The sequence below is a fragment of the Rhinolophus ferrumequinum genome, chromosome 18 (genome assembly GCF_004115265.2).
Source record: "Rhinolophus ferrumequinum isolate MPI-CBG mRhiFer1 chromosome 18, mRhiFer1_v1.p, whole genome shotgun sequence".
Lineage (NCBI taxonomy): Eukaryota > Metazoa > Chordata > Mammalia > Chiroptera > Rhinolophidae > Rhinolophus > Rhinolophus ferrumequinum.
The window spans coordinates 51,201,628-51,217,570 of record NC_046301.1 but is presented as its reverse complement, the minus strand read 5'-3'; the positions used below and the strand labels follow the sequence as shown (position 1 = coordinate 51,217,570).

Sequence of the window (15,943 nt, the reverse complement as noted above, 5' to 3'; positions counted from 1 at the left end):
CTGCCATTTAGTCAGAAAGGGCCCTGGCGGTTGAGGGCGCTCCCCTGGCTCTAGCTAGGGTGGTCTTCGGCTGTACCCCGCTCATCAAAAAGCTCAGCTTGAGCTTTTTGGTGAAAGCTACCCCCCAACCCACCTTCGTGCTGTGACTTGAGTTCCACAACTGGGCCCCTCTCCTCTCCCTCTACCTCCTCTCCCTCCTCACCTTCCCCCTTCCACTTTCTCCCCCCTCCTTCTTCTGCCCTCTTCCTCCCCCTTCCTCCTCCCTCCTCACCTTCCCTCTCCCTTTCATCTCCCCCTCTTTCTCCAGCCTGGAACCAGAAGCCTTCTTATGGAAAGGCTGAGTCCATACGGGACCCGCTGCTGCCCTCTGGTCCTGGGCCTGCTGTCCGCCACCTTTCTGTCTTTAGCCGCTTCCCTGGTTCAGGACTACCTGATCCAGTGCTGGCTCCCCTCCTATGGTCTGAGCTTGCCTCACACACCTCAGTCTAATCATCTGTGAGATGGGGATAAGATCTGGACCATGTTGCAGGGCTGCCATGAGATCCAAGTAGTCAGGGGTCTGGGGTGATGGGTCCCAGCCTGTGGAGCTTTCCAGTATTCCTCAGACTTGGCTGTGTCACCATCCCCATCATCTGGGGAAGATAATAAGCACAGCAACGTTTCAGACCAGTCCCCAGAGGTGGTTGAGCCTGTCTGCTGATGACCTGGCCACCCTTCCTTTTTCTGCAAAGATCCTTGTGGGGTGGGTGTCAAGGGCCTGGCTGGTGTGTGGGTGCCCCCATGTGGCCAGAGTGGGCCTTGCATGGGGGTGCTAGGTTTTTTCCGGGCTTGGGCTGCCTGCCTGCTCAGCTCAGGTCAGCCTGTTGCTGCTGTGCCTCTCCCCAGGGGACACCAGCGACTCCAGACACAGGCTCCCCTCTAAAATAGTCTCCCTTCCTTCACAGAAACGGCCTCAGCCTCCTGATTTCATCGACCCCCTCGCCAACAAGAAACCCAGGATATCGCACTTCACCCAGAGGGCTCAGCCCCCCATCAATGGGAAGCTGAGTGTGCCTCACAGCCGCGAGGCCCTCCTGCCCACCCCAGGCCCACTGGCCGGCACGGACACCCACTTGCCCCCACGGCTGGAGCCCCCGAGGGCATACGACCCTCTGGCTGACGTCAGCAATGACCTGGGCCACAGTGGCCGGGACTGCGAGCATGGGGAAGGGGCCACCCCAGCCCCTGCTGCGCGTCTCAGCCTGCCCCTGCTGACGGACTGTGCCCAGGCCGCCAGGCCCCACGGCACTTCATCTCGCAGCAAGTCCAAGAAGAAGTCCAAGAAGCACAAGGATAAGGAGAGGGCACCTGGGGACAGACATCGGGCTGGGCCGCCAGAACTCATGCCTGGCACCCTTGGAGACCCACCAGTGGCCCCGGGTAGGTGCTGAGAGGCACATCTTGGGCAGGCGCTCGTCAGGAAGGCTTCCTGGGAGCCTGAGCACCAGCTCCACGTCATGCAAAGGGGCCGCACTGCCCCCCCAGGCCTCACTTTGGCATGCCCAGAAAAAACCTAGCACCCACATGCAAGGCCCACTCTGGCCACATGGGGGCGCCCACACACCAGAGGGGCCTTCAGCCCTTCTGCACATCTGTGTTCTCATACCGGGCAGCAGTGAATGCCCCATGCCCCGGCAGTCTCAGACCTGGGGCCTCCTACTGTCCTGCGTGAGCCAGGACAGCACCGGGGGCTAGAGACACAGGTCTCACTGAGCTGAGACTCACGGGAGGGGCAATGTGTGCAGAGAGGCATGAGCTCCAGGCACCGACTGAGGGGGGGGTGGGGGGGAGGGGGTAGGACCAGCTGGGCTCCGGGAAGGCTGTGGGGGTGGCCTGGAGGCAGAGGGGCGGCACCTGCACTGCCATGGGCCTTGTCTGGCTTCAGGAGCCTGTGGAGAAAGGGTTAGGAAGGCTATTCGGAGAACAGTGGGTGGTAAGAGCCAGAAGGAGGTCACGCAGTGGGTGGGGGAACCGGAAGTCGAAAGACCTGGGATCTCAGCATCAGGATGAAGGGTGTAAGGCCAGACAGGGCCATGTATTGAGCAGGAGAATCTCTGTGTGGCCCGGGGGCCCTGGGGAGGCATGGGAACAGGCTGGGCTGGTAGGTAGGGTAGGGGTCATCACCCCCAGAGCCTGGGCCACTCTGACTTTACAGCCCAGGCAGCTGAGCTGAGTGGGTGTGAACTTAACTTGATAAGCACTAGCAACAAAAGCACAGCCCCACCTACCACGTGCAGACAGCCCAGTCTTGTCCTGCTGCCACTCTGGAGTCATTTCCCTAAGCAGAGTCCAGAGCAGGGATCGTTCCTGGGAGGACAGAACCACTGTCCCCTTAAGGCTTTGTTCAACTGCCCTGCAGAAAGGCTGCACTGGCTCCTCCCTTTGGCTGGAGGGCAAGTCCTGGCAGACACAGCTGGGTCAGTCCTCTGGGCTACGTTCAGCCCTGCCGCACCACTGGGCATCCAAGCGTCTGGGGGGGGGCGGATGGGGAGAAGGTGGCCTGGTTCCCTGAGTGCCCCTCTGATACCCTCGCCCTGGGAGATAGGCCTTGAGCAGCCTGGCTGGGCACCATGTTCTGTCCCACATGGTAGAAGTGAGACCCTTGTGCCTCTGGCAGGGCCCTGGGAAAGAGAAACACTGGGGACAGGAAGACACAGCTCAGACTGAGCCCGTGCATGCATGGGGCTCAAGTCCTGCCCAGTGCGAGTCGGCCATGTAGCTTGTCCCGAGTCCCCAGGCCAAAGGGAGCAGGGGAGGTTTAGAATCAGGCAAACCAGGGAGAAGACTCCCCGTCCCCCGCCCCCCCCACTCCGGGAAGAGGAAAAGGACAGCTGAGTCCCAGAAGCTGTGCCTGGTATCGGTGACCATCTTAACTTGTATCTCACACGTGGCTCAAGTGCTAACAATAATGGGTGGGTGTAAAGCCCTCCAGTGCCTACCCAGAGCCCTCCTCACCCTGTGCCACTCTGTGGCTCCTTCTTGGGGGTGAGCTGTGCTCTGCGTGTGCAGGCAAACCAGTACAAGTGGGAACCACCCACCTCTCAACAATGGCATTGTTCTCTGGCACCAGGCTCCTCCCCCAAACTTATTAGAGAAGGTTCCTCACCTGAGGAAGTTTCCTGCATCTATTTTTTTTTTTTAAAGATTTTATTGGGGAAGGGGAACAGGACTTTGTTGGGGAACAGTGTGTACTTCCAGGACCTTTTTCCAAGTCAAGTTGTTGTCCTTTCAGTCTTAGTTGTGGAGGGTGCAGCTCAGCTCCAGGTCCAGTTTCCGTTGCTAGTTGCGGGGGGCGCAGCCCACTATCCCATGCGGGAGTCGAACAAGCAATCTTGTGGTTGAGAGCCCACGCTCCAACCAACTGAACCATCTGGGAGGCAGCTCAACTCAAGGTGCCGTGTTCAATCTTAGTTGCAGGGGGCGGAGCCCCCACCATCCCTTGCAGGACTCGAGGAATTGAACTGGCAACCTTGTGGTTGAGAGCCCACTGGCCCATGTGGGAATCGAACCGGCAGCCTTCGGAGTTAGGAGCATGGAGCTCTAACCACCTGAGCCACCGGGCCAGCCCCTCCTGCATCTGTTTAAGCCACCCTTCTGCATAGCATTGTCCGCTAGTCTGGCCCTGCTGTCCCAGCCCTGCTTGCTGATCGCCTCTGACCCTGACAGGTGGCAGCAGCCTCCACCTGTCAAGCAGGTGGTTCTGTTCAGCCAGCCCTAGCCCCATGGCCCCAACTCGTGCCTCTGAAGGGCCCCCCTCTGGCCACCTCATCACCCTGTGCTACAGGCTACTCTTGGGTCCTGTGTCCCTCCAATTCTTAGATTGTAGACCACTCCTGTGGCTTCAGGGTGCTTTCCCGGGCAGGCTGGCATGCTGGGTGGGAGACTTGGGCTCAGCTCAGGCCCACTGACTCCTGTGGGCAGGGTGGAAAGCCTGCAGCGTGAGCTCAGAGACGCATCCCTTCACCCACTGCCCCTGCAAGGCACAGGAGAAGCTAGTGAGCCTATGAAGGAGATCGACGGGGGTCGGGGAGAGGAGCAACTGGGCCGGTATTGCCTATGAGGCTGAGACCCCACAGCAAGAACCACTTCAGATGGTGCAGAGGAGGCCGAGAGATGGCTGCGCACAAACAGTGCTCCAGCAGGAGCTGAGGGCCTCAGGTTTGCCGCGGGCCAGATCCCAAAGCTGTCTTGAGTGCTAGGTCGATCTGACCCTGAGGCTCAAGGCAGAACATCCCCGGAGGCCCGCCGTGCACCAGCCATGCGTCCTGGGAGCATGGACTAAACCCTCACCCATTGTGCTTTGGCCGAGGGGGACCACAGCCTCATCAAAGGCGACAGCCCCAGGTGCGGGTTGGGGTGTGCTCCGTCCCACTGGTGGGAACCCACAGCAGAGGGCAGCCTTGTGCCCTAAGTATGAAACCACAAAAGGGCGTAGCAGACTGGTCATGGCCTAGAGGGCTGCTTGTCTCCATTTCTCACTGAGAATGCTACAAAGTGATAAAACCACTTCTATATTGGGAAAAGCCATCTGGAAGAAGCTGGTGGGGAGAGACAGACATACTAGATTGTAGTTTCAGTTGACTCCGGTCTGGGCAAGCCTTTGTCCCATGTCCTCGAGCCCCACCAGAAGGACAGTTGGGGCGTGCCCCTTCGAGAGCCGGCCCAGCCCTGTTCTGGGGCTGTCCTGCAGGTTCTGAAGCCCCTCAGCTGGTGGGAAGAGTGGGAGCACCAAGGGGAGCTCAGACCAACTCCATCAGCAGTGAGGTGTAGGCAGGTGTGAGATGTCCCCCAACGCTATCTTTTGTCCTTCAAGGCCAAAAGCCGAGCACTCCAGGGACACGGGTTGCCATGGGTCACTCGCTTTCAGTGAATGGCCTTTTACATGCAGTCAGCAGGGGAACAAAGCCTCTAGATGGGCCAAGCTCCGGTCGAGTTGCCCAGACTTTGACTCTGAGAAGGACCTGTCTTTTCAGGTGCCTGCTGCACACGTGTCTGCGGCACGATCAGGGTGCTTTGCACTTATGGGGCTGTGGTTCGCAGACAACACGCCCATCACAGAGAGGCCTCGGTTCCCGTGTGCAGCGTGATGGTGCTTGGCTACCCCTCACAGCCCCTCTGTTGTCCCTCCACGTCCTTCAGACGATGAAGCGGGAACCTCTTGCAGATCTCATTTGTTCTTTGTAGGTTTAAACGGGACCTGCAACAGCTCCAGTGTCCCCACTTCGACCTCGGAGACGCCTGACTACCTGCTGTGAGTACTTCCCTGAGGCCCTTCCTCTCCCGGGGCCTTTCCCCGCCCGCCCCCGCCGCCCCGCACTGCGGCTCAGCAGCTCAGTACCAGGACCGAGCATGTGTGCCAGTTCCAGCCACCCAGCCCGGTCTAGGCCTGGCTCCCGCTCAGGTCAGGCCCTCACTGGGTGGGGCCGGCCACGCGGCCGTAGGCACCCCAGCCTCTGCACAGCAGCCCCTGAGCCCCACGGGCCTCTCTCCCATCTCCAGAAAATACGCCACCATCTCCTCCTCCGAGCAGCGTCAGAGCTACAAGAACGACTTCAACGCCGAGTACAGTGAGTACCGTGACCTGCACGCGCGCATCGAGCGGATCACACGGCGCTTCACACAGCTGGACGCCCAGCTCCGGCAACTCTCCCAGGGCTCCGAGGAGTACGAGGTGGGGCCCCTTGCCTGCACCCCACCCTGGGGAGACAGGCCTATTTCTCGCAGTCCCACCAAGCCCGAAGCGTCCAGACCTAGCCCCTGCCCTCCCTGGTGAGGAGCAACTGCAACAGCATTTGGCACTCGTGGCATGGCAGGTGGCTGCTCCTTCCCGGTCCTCTACTACCCACGTCACAAGGGACACCTGAGCCCTTGGCTGAGAAGGGCAGGGCCAGGCCACGCTGCACCCCCATGGCCTCTCGGCCTGTGTGTGCTGTCAGAGCCGCAGTGGGAGGTGGGCGGGAAAGGAGGGGCCCTGTGGTACCTCCACCCTTAGCAGGAGTACCTCACCCTCTGGCCTAGGGCACGTCAGCTCCCTAAGCCCTTGTGAGGGAGCTCCCTGCAGGGGGAGGGCCTGGGTCACCAGCCCTGGACCCCCGCCTCCCTCTCAGAGCCGTCTGTCTGAGCTGGTTACCTGGCTACAGGGCCAGCCCTAATTAGCTGGAGGGCAGGGTCTGTCTCCCCTTTGGTTTCCACGGGACACAGGTCGTGATTGGAGGAGCAGTGGGGGTTCTGAGGATCTGGGACGGAGGAGCCCCCAGGGCTTCCCCATCCTCCCTCCTCTCTGCCCCATGTGGGTGCCCCAAGTGGTCAGGGGCCTCAGCACTTAGCCTTGAACAGTGGACAGACCAGCCGACATGTGAGGGAAGGAGGCCATCTGCCTGCTCTTTGCTCCTTCCCACTGCACTGTCATGGCCGTGAGGCTGCACCCCTGCACCTCGCCCCCTGGTCCAGCTTCCTCCCCCCACCCCCACCCCAGCCTGCTGCTCTTGCTCTGTACTTTGGTCAACTCCCCTCAGGGCCTGGAGGCTATTGTCCCCAGGCCAGTGGTGATACGCAGGTTACAGGTTATCAGAGAGCGCACATACCAGTCGGAGCTTCCTGCAGGTGAGGCCATTGTTCTTTTTTTTTCCTCCAGACTACTCGTGGGCAGATTTTGCAGGAATATCGCAAAATCAAAAAGGTGAGTCTCCTCCCAACTGTGGGGGCAGTGGGGAACAGCCCCTCTCTGGGCACCCCAGTGCCCTCCAGCTCTCCCGCTGCATAGTGATGCATTCCCGAAAGTCAAGGAGAGGAGGTGATGTTCCCAGCCTTAGCTGCTAGTCTAGCAGGGACGCCAGCCTCATGAGCTCTGGGCCCTCCCCTAGGGGACCTGAAGGTATCCTATGACGTAGCTCCTGGCTGATGCCTGGTCAGGGCAATGGCAGCTCTCATTCCTAAAGGCCATGAGTTGTGGATTCACCATGTGTGTGCCCTGTGTGCCAGGTGGTTCCCTGTCAGCCAGGCCCCAGCCCAGCCCGGAGGCTTCATGCCAATCTCGCCTCTGACCCTCAATCTGGTCACAACCCTGTTATCCAGGGTCGGGGCTTGGGAGGGAAACCAGCCAGGGCTCTGGCTCAAGGTGGAGAAGGGGTCCCTGTCATTGCCCGATGGGCCCTGGCCTGCAAGCAGGGGCAGTGGGAGCCTGAGGCAGCCAGTAGGCTGGCGTCTCCACACAAGGCAGCGCCCATTCCACCCACACTCCAGCATGCCCGTGGCCGTGGGATGTGACACCCCTCCGTTTTGTTGCAGACCAATACCAACTACAGCCAAGAGAAGCACCGCTGTGAGTATCTGCACAGCAAGCTGGCCCACATCAAGAAGCTCATCGCCGAGTATGACCAGCGGCAGCTGCAGGCTTGGCCCTAGCTTCAGGCCGAAGGACAGGAGGTCCCCCTCCCTGGACTGACCCTTCTGGCGGGGGAGCTGAGGGCGGGGGAGCTAAACATGGGGGAAAGATTTATTTAACAAAATAAACACAAGGAAGACACATTCATCTGAGCCAGCAACGCCGGCTTTCAGGGGAGCGCCTGCAGACCTGGTACCCATAGGTCACAGATCCAAGCGGGGTGTCCTACTCCCCAGCCCCTGTACCTCCTGAGAGGCCCCCCCGCCCAGAACAGGCTCCCCAAGAAGCCCAACTCGCCGACCACAGCCCAAGGGGCTTGTTTCCTCTCGCCAGAAGACTTGGCCAGCCTGCCTTTTCTAGTTTTATACAAAGACAGCCACTTTTAGCTACTGCTCATGAGACTTGAGTCTATTTTTGTATGAAAGAGAAAGCATCTTTTTTCTAAACCTGTGCCTCCCCTCCTTGGACGCCCAGGGTCTAGACTCTGCCCTGTGTTCTTTCTGCAGTATTACAGATGCCATCGGAAAGTTTGGGTGGGGGACCAGCCTTGGTCACGTCTCCCATGCTGAGCTCTGGCCAAGCGCCCAGCCAGGCCCTCCAGGCCCAAGCAAGGGTGGGCTTTCTTTAAGGGGGTGTGCAGGGCGGCTGGACCTCCCAGGTCTATTTTGAGAACTCCAGCTGGCCTCTAGAACAGCTGCTGGAGCCCCCGGCCTGCCCACTATTTCAGGCTTTCAGCTGTTGGGGGCACTGGGGTTCTCTGTGCTACAAGCTCACTCTGCAGCAACAGTGCTGAACTTTATTCCATGTTCTCCATGTCCCCTTTGCTGCTGCTTTTCATGTCATACTGTTGAGACCTCCCTCTTTCCCTCAGTCCCCTTGGGGGTCCTGGGGTCGTCTTAGCAGAGACATCTCGGGGTTTGCACTCAGGGAGGGGTTGGGGTTTGGTGGGGGTCAGCCCCCCCCACCCCGAGAGTGAGTTCAGAAAAGGCGCCCGGTCCACCCACTCTGGTGGCATGGGCTGCATGGACACCCCAATTGCTGCTTAGTCGCTGTGCCTAGTATAGTGTACCCCAGAGCGTCAGGGAGCCGTGTGTGTGTGTGTGTGTGTGTGTGTGTGTCCCTCCCCCCATCAGGATGTGGTGGGGTCTGAGGTGGGTGCTCAGATTCAGGGCCACGTTCAGTGGGAGTGGGGTTGACTGCGACCCACAGTCTCACAGGGAGAGTGGCAGTCTCACAGACACGTCTGTGGTCTCTGTGTCTAAGCTGTGGGGCGTCTCCTGATGGCTTCCCAAAGAGTAAGCCCCTCGGGAACACCTGCGCTGTGCCCACCCCACAGTCTCTTCCACAGGCCCCTGGGTGCTCGAGCACCGAGGAAGCTCATCCTTCATGTTTCACTATCTGCTGTGTTGTTTTGCATTTGGGACAGTGGGTGAAGAGCTGAGCAGACTCCAGGCCCGAGTTGTGCAGACAGCTGTGTACGTGGACAGGCAGACTGGTTACATGGGGTCGTTTAAGGAGACCCCTGCCCTCTGCCCTGGGAACCATTTCAAGGGACTCGCAGTTGAATTTCCTTTTTGTTGTTTTGTTTTTTGTTTCTTTTCCTCCTTTTAAGGGATTATGAAGCTAAGAAGAGTTTTGTGCTTTGGGGGTTGATGGACAGAAGTTCTAGCTGATTAAATATGGTCTTAACTTATTGATACTGTTTTTTTTTTTTTCCCTTTTAATATTGTACTGTGGAGAAAAACTATTTTGAGCCATGGAGTTGGTGTTTACAAGAACTTTTCACTTTTGCCAAAATGTTACAATTGAAAGGCATCTGCGTCCTCAGTTTCCTAATATTTTCTTAAAAGATCTAGTGTCCTTTTTGTACACTAAACAGATGAATGCTGATTTTTTTCAACCTACAATAAATTTCACTGAATTGAATCTAGCGGCCCAGGCTGCGTGGGTGCGTGTGTGTCTGTCACAGCCTGGGGGCCCTGGTCCCCCATGTGGGAGGGGCCAAGGTCAGGCCATGGCGATGAGCAGCGGCTGAAAAGGCAGCCTGGGCAGCCCGCCCCCGCTGCTGCCCAGGAATGAGGCTGGCAGATGGAGGCTGACCTGACTGAGGCGGTGGGCCCTGCAGGTGCCAGGGCAGGAGGCCAAGACGGCCCCGTCACAGGTAGGAAACTGCAGAGAGATCAGGAAGGTGGGGGCCCTCGGGAGCCCCAGTGGGTGTGTGAGCAGGGCAGTACCCCACCCCCCCACGCCCTCAGCACAGTATGGATGGAGTGGGCTGAGCCAAGCAGAGGTGTCCCTGGGCCTCCAGCAGTGCCACTTGGGGTGAGGGGAGCACCCTTCTTTGGGGAAATGAGCTGTGACTGATGAAAACGGTGGTAACTATTGTTCCTTCCTCCTAGACCAGCATGCTGGGGCATTCCCTGTGCCCCCGATGGGGACAGGGACACTGAGGCCCACTGGAGTCCCACAGGCCCCGGATGCCAGCAATGATGGCCATTCTTGTCCCAGGTTCCAGGTGAGGAGACAAAGGCAAAGGTCCTGGCCTCCAAGGACGTGGTGGGGGTGGGCGTTTGTTTGGGGAGGGAAAAACAGTAAGACCAGGATTAACAGGTCAGGGGTCAGGGCTATGGGCCTCAGCCTCCCTGGCGGTCCTGAGTTCTGAGGCAGCCCAGGAATCCAAGGGGCGCGGGAGGTGACATCACGTGGGTCTGGCGGGGCCGTGTACCTTACTCCCCGCTGGCCTGGCCACCAAGTTCTAATGGGATAACATGGCTGTCCCCACATCCCAGGGCCCAGGCTGACACCTGCCTTCTCCTGTCTTGCCTCAGCCTCGCCTGCCTGCCCACCCACCTCCCCCCTCTGGCAGCCTTTCCCACAGCCCCCCATGCTGCCGGGCACCACCCTGGTCATCGCCCCTTAGTGCACAGCAGTTGCAGATGGTTCCCTGACCATCTTTCCTCAGCCCTGGGCACCCTGAGTCCAGCCCCCCAGGGGCCGAAAAAGATTTTCCCCCACCTTGAGACCTGCATTGTGGCCCAGGGGCTCAGGACTGCCCCCCTCTCCTGCTACTTGCTGGATAACATCCTTGATTTTCCTCCCGCCAGTACCCAGATCCCACAGCCTTCCTGTGCACTGGGCTACCCCTGGCCCTGGCACACAGCAGCCACCAGGACAGCCTCTGCTCTTGCCCTTGGGAGCCTGCCGTCTGGTGAGAACAGTGACCTACCTGGTGGGGGTGATAGTCCTCAGTCACTCACCACGCACCCCCAGGCAGCCTACACCCCACGTGGCACCCCGGAGGCAGCCTTATGTCGCCAATCAGCTGCTAACAGCCCCTCCCAGCTGCCCCAGCACAGACCCCCACGGACCTTCCTGGGCCCGCTCTGCCCTACCATCCTCCCACCAGCACTTCCTTCGTGCTGCCCTGGGAATGCTGGGGTTCCCTGGGGCTGTGTTTTAGGGCCTTTATCCCCTCTCTGCACACATTCCCGTGGTGTCACATGTGGCCTGGAGGTGCCAGCTCCCTCTACAACCCTCCGGTCGTCTGACACCATTTGGACATCCAACAGTTCAATTCCCAGGGCTGGCATCACATCCCACAGGTTAAGCTGCTCAGTCCCACAAGACTGTCCCTCACTTCAGACCCCAGCCACAAGTTCCCAGCCACCCACACTTCTGAACACTTGGCTATAAATCGGGTTCTGAGGACCCCTCCTAGGTTTGGTAATTTGCTAGAATGGCTCACGGTGCACAGGAAAATACTTCGACAACTAAAGGGAGGAGATGCAGAGGGCAGGGTATGGGGACTGGCACAAGGCTTCTGTGCCTGCTTCAGGTTTGCCACCGTCGCAGCACCTCATGTGTTCACCCATTCCCGGTGGTTTCGGGGTTTTTATGGAGATTCTATTCTGTGAGTATGATTGAGTAAATTACTGGCCACTGGTGGTGAAATTCAATCTCTACCCAGGAACTCGGGGACAAAACCCAAATACTTATTTATTAGACCATATTCCCTGTCCCCAGCCTGGAGGATCTACCCTGGTTCCTCACCCTGCTTCCCTTCCCTCCCCAACTGCCTTTTCATCTGCTCCTGAATCCACTCCCTCGGATAAGAGATGTCTTCAGATCTCAAGACCCCTCCTAGAACCACCTCCTCTAGGCAGCCTGCCCTGGCCAGCCCTGCCTCTGAGTTCCTTTGACTGGGGTGCCCCAGTCCACTACCAACTCCCCCTTATACTGCGGTCCCTTGAGAGTGAAGACTTGCAGCCCCCATACTCCCTAGGCCGGGCCCTGACCATGCTTCCTGCGAATGTTCCCAACTGTCCACCTTTTGGGCCTACTCCAATGGTGGAAAGTTTCCAGCCAGAGGAGGCCACTTGTTTTGGAAAGTTCCTGGGGGAGCCGCCCCCGCCCGCCCGCCGAGTTCCCACGCTCTCTTATCACTGGGTGCTAGCAGAGCTCAGTGCTGTGCAAGCCTAGCTCCTCCCCAGCTGGCTGCCTGGGCCTTGCCGTCCCCCCACCAAACATTCCCCCCTCCCCCCATCTGGCCCCGCAAGCCGTCCTGCTACAGGTGGGGAAACCATGAGGCCTCCCAGGACTCCCCCCCCATGTGAGCCCTGTCGAAGGGAGGTCGGCGTGCCTAGTGGGTGCTACTGCTCCAGAAGTGGGAAGGAGAGGCAGCCTGGGCTGGAGGAGCATCAGGCTTTGGGGGTGCAAGTCCTAGTTCAGTCCTCTGCTTCAGTTTCCCCTGTAGTATCGGCCCCAGGGATACCCACCCTGGTAGGCCCAGCCACCCTTCCTAGTTCCACTTCCTGCCCTTTGTCTGGGGCTTAGACACAGGGGGCGGAGGGGGGGGTCATCCAGCAGAAGGCAGACCCGTGTGACCCTGTGCTGTCTCCTAGGTGGTCATCAAGTACGTGCCCTATGTGGGCGACAGCAAGCTGCACTGGATGAGTACACATCTGAGTTGATGCTGGGCGGTACCAACACCCTGATTTTCAGCCTTAATATCTTCTTTTGTGAAATGGGGATAAAAGGCCACGCGTCCTAACGGGCTGTGGTGCGAAATGAATCCACGCGCTCCCTGTTCGGGCCGGGGTCTATGGCCCACGTGGATGCGGGGACTGGCACACGATAGCCTCGTGGACTTTGCGCTGTAGGGCCTCGAACCCGAGTCCAAGGCCGGCGCACCCCTCCCCCCGGCGCCCCTCCCCCGGCGCGAGCAGAGCGAGGGGCGGAGCGAGGGCGGGGCCACGGCTCTTTTCTCTGGAGTTCGCGCGCCCTGAACGCTAGCAGTGCACCTCTTCGAACCGACTCCGCGCCGGTGAGTGGGGTCCCGGGCCGGGTACGAGTCCGGGAGGTCGAAGTCGGCTCGGCTCGGCCCGGCGGGATCTCTTGTTCCCGCTGACCTCCTACCAATCCCACCTCCCCAGCTCGCCGTGATGGAGGCTACAGCCAAGTTTGTGGTGGAGAGCCCAGACGTGGTGTATGGCCCCGAGGCCATCGAGGCGCAGTACGAGTACCGCACGACAAGCGTCAGCCGCGAGGACGGCGTCCTCAAGGTGGGCAAGGGACTGGGGGCTGGAGGATCCAGGGAGCCGGGAGTGGGGTGGGACTGCCTAACGTCCGCGGTCCCGGACTCACTGGGCCGCCCGCCCCCAGGTGCACCCCATGTCCACGCGCTTCACCTTCCGGACCGCCCGTCAGGTGCCCCGGCTCGGGGTCATGCTCGTCGGCTGGGGAGGCAACAACGGCTCCACGCTCACTGCTGCCGTGCTAGCCAACCGGCTGCGCTTGTCCTGGTCCACGCGCACCGGTCGCAAGGTGTGGGGGTCCGGCGGGGCGCTGCGGGAGCTAGGGCTCCGCCAGAGTCGGTGCAGGAGGGGGCGGGGCCTGCAGGGAGGGGTTTCGACGGGGGCGGAGCCTAAGGTGTCCTCGAGCTCCGGGAAAGGACCTCCGGCGGGGAAGTGACTTGGGCCTCCTGACTTGGAACGTCGAGCTGAGGCCCCCAAAGTAGGGCAGGGCCCTCCCAGGCCACGCCCACCCTCAGCGTCACCCCGTCCCTTCCCCGACGCCCCCAGGAGGCCAACTACTACGGCTCGCTGACGCAGGCGGGCACCGTTAGCCTGGGCCTGGACGCCGCCGGCCAGGAGGTGTTCGTGCCCTTCCGCGCGCTACTGCCCATGGTGTCGCCCGACGACCTCGTGTTCGACGGTGGGCGGGGTCCTGGATCGGGAGTGGGGTGGGAGGCGGGGCCTGGAGGGGCCCCTCTGCCGGGCCGGGCCGAGCCTGAGGGTCGCCCCCAGGCTGGGACATATCGTCGCTGAATTTGGCTGAGGCGATGCGGCGTGCGCAGGTGCTGGATTGGGGATTGCAGGAGCAGCTGTGGCCGCACATGGAGGCCTTGCGCCCGCGGCCCTCGGTCTACATCCCGGAGTTCATCGCAGCTAACCAGAGCACGCGCGCAGACAACCTCATCCCCGGCACACGCGCGCAGCAGGTGCAGCATGCCCCCCACCCCATCCCTTATCCCCTAGCACTTGTTCCCACTGCCATTTGCTCCTACCTCCCTCCGCCACCTGTCTCCCTTTTGTCCCCATGCCCCCTTCCCGTGGGTCCAGGTCTCTTTGCTCTTGGGGAGCTGGGTGCACAGATCAGGGGTCCTGTACAACCTTCCCCCCCACCCCGCCTCCACTCCCCCAGCTGGAGCAGATCCGCAAGGACATCCGCGACTTCCGGTCCCGCGCGGGGTTGGACAAAGTCATCGTGCTGTGGACAGCGAACACAGAGCGCTTCTGCGAACTGGTCCCGGGCCTCAATGACACCGCTGAGAACCTGCTGCGTACCATCCAGGTGGGTGCGCGCCGGGGTTGAACAGTCAGGGGCAGCCTCGGAGACCGGAGACCCCTCCACTGACTGTCCACCTGTGCCCGCAGCTGGGCCTGGAGGTATCGCCGTCCACACTCTTCGCAGTGGCCAGCATCTTGGAGGGCTGTGCCTTCCTCAATGGGTCCCCGCAAAACACTCTGGTGCCTGGTGCGCTCGAGCTCGCCTGGCAACACCGCGTCTTTGTGGGAGGAGACGACTTCAAGTCAGGACAGACCAAGGTCAAGTCCGTGCTGGTAGACTTCCTTATCGGCTCTGGCCTCAAGGTGCGTGGGTCTGGGGGTGGTGCGCAGCTCAAGGCAGAGGGAGCGTTTGGACCCCGGGCTCTGGGCTCGTGTACTGCCAGGCCTGCAGTGTCCGCCGGGCCCCTTGTTCCCACAGACCATGTCCATTGTGAGCTACAACCACCTGGGCAACAACGACGGGCGGAACCTGTCCGCACCGCCGCAGTTCCGTTCCAAGGAGGTGTCCAAGAGCAGCGTGGTGGACGACATGGTGCAGAGCAACCCGGTGCTCTATGCACCGGGCCAGGAGCCCGACCACTGCGTGCGTGGGGCGTAGGCACGTGGGGGGGGGGGGGTGTCACCCAGCAGCGGGCAGACCTGGTGACCCTGTGCCGTCTCCTAGGTGGTCATCAAGTACGTGCCGTATGTGGGCGACAGCAAGCGTGCGCTGGATGAGTACACGTCCGAGCTGATGCTGGGCGGTACCAACACGCTGGTGCTGCACAACACCTGCGAGGTGGGGGCTGTGTGGGGGCGGGAGTGGGAGTGGGCCCCTCCCGCCGCCGTCCCCGCCTATCCCCTGACCTGTCCACCCCGCAGGACTCGCTCCTGGCAGCACCCATCATGCTGGACCTGGCCATACTGACCGAGCTGTGCCAGCGTGTGAGCTTCTGCACCGACGCAGACCCGGAGCCACAGGGCTTCCACCCGGTGCTGTCGCTGCTTGGCTTCCTCTTCAAGGCGCCACTGGTGCCGCCGGGCAGCCCAGTGGTCAACGCCCTCTTCCGCCAGCGCAGCTGTATTGAGAACATCCTCAGGTGTGCCCGGCATGGGGGTCCCCACCTTTGATCTTTTGCCCACTCGCTGGACTGAGCACGGGGCCGAGGTATTGCAGGCTGCAGGGGTGCTGGGTCGTGGTCTGGCCCGGCTGAGACCCGACCCATCCCCAGGGCCTGCCTGGGGCTTCCGCCACAGAACCACATGCTTCTGGAGCACAAAATGGAGCGTCCCAGTCCCAAGCAAGTTGAACGTGGGGTTGCTGCCTGCCTTGTGTCTTGCAAGAAAGAACAAGCACCCACAGCCCCCAACGGCTGTACTGGCGACACCAATGGGCACTCGAAGGCTGCGGCATCCCTGATGTCCACCACCTGAGGCAGTGGCCATACAGCTCCTCACAACTCTTGCCCCCCATTATCCCTCAGAATCCACCCTTCCAGCCACCTCCCCCCAAAGACAATAAAGCCATTGCCACTATCAGCCACACCTTTGGGTTCTTGGTACCTTCCACCTAACCCTAACCCCCCCCCCCCCAAACTTTTTACCTACTTATCCATCAAAACTGTTGCCTCAACCCTTAGGGACCTTCCAGAACCCGCAGGGCCTCTGCCTAAAAGGTGGGGCTGAGACCTTG

General features: G+C 60.7%; 2 protein-coding genes across 4 annotated transcripts in view; both read left to right on the top strand.

Moving 5' to 3' along the window:
- The window catches only part of ELL (elongation factor for RNA polymerase II), a 59,681-nt gene extending 50,243 nt beyond the window's left edge, over positions 1-9,438 (top strand). The window contains exons 8-12 of the mRNA XM_033134413.1: positions 945-1,419; positions 5,224-5,290; positions 5,539-5,710; positions 6,674-6,718; positions 7,327-9,438. Coding sequence (XP_032990304.1) covers positions 945-1,419; positions 5,224-5,290; positions 5,539-5,710; positions 6,674-6,718; positions 7,327-7,443 — 876 coding nt within the window. The 3' untranslated portion in view covers positions 7,444-9,438. The remainder of the gene's footprint in view (positions 1-944; positions 1,420-5,223; positions 5,291-5,538; positions 5,711-6,673; positions 6,719-7,326) is intronic.
- A 14-nt stretch (positions 9,439-9,452) lies between these two features.
- ISYNA1 (inositol-3-phosphate synthase 1) lies at positions 9,453-15,789 on the top strand. 3 transcript variants are annotated; one of them, XM_033134414.1, is made up of 14 exons: positions 9,453-9,584; positions 9,823-9,938; positions 10,528-10,631; positions 12,325-12,746; positions 12,856-12,984; positions 13,085-13,246; positions 13,504-13,636; positions 13,729-13,922; positions 14,126-14,275; positions 14,359-14,574; positions 14,690-14,854; positions 14,936-15,049; positions 15,133-15,350; positions 15,483-15,789. In XM_033134414.1, exons 5-14 carry the CDS (start codon positions 12,865-12,867, stop codon positions 15,682-15,684), a joined length of 1,674 nt encoding a protein of 557 aa, XP_032990305.1. In that variant the 5' UTR covers positions 9,453-9,584; positions 9,823-9,938; positions 10,528-10,631; positions 12,325-12,746; positions 12,856-12,864; the 3' UTR covers positions 15,685-15,789. The 3 variants fall into 3 exon arrangements, with proteins under 3 accessions (XP_032990305.1, XP_032990306.1, XP_032990307.1); XM_033134415.1 differs by lacking the exons at positions 9,453-9,584; positions 9,823-9,938; positions 10,528-10,631 and having other exon boundaries at positions 11,999-12,746; XM_033134416.1 differs by lacking the exons at positions 9,453-9,584; positions 9,823-9,938; positions 10,528-10,631; positions 12,325-12,746 and having other exon boundaries at positions 12,838-12,984.
- The last annotated feature ends 154 nt before the right edge of the window (positions 15,790-15,943 follow it).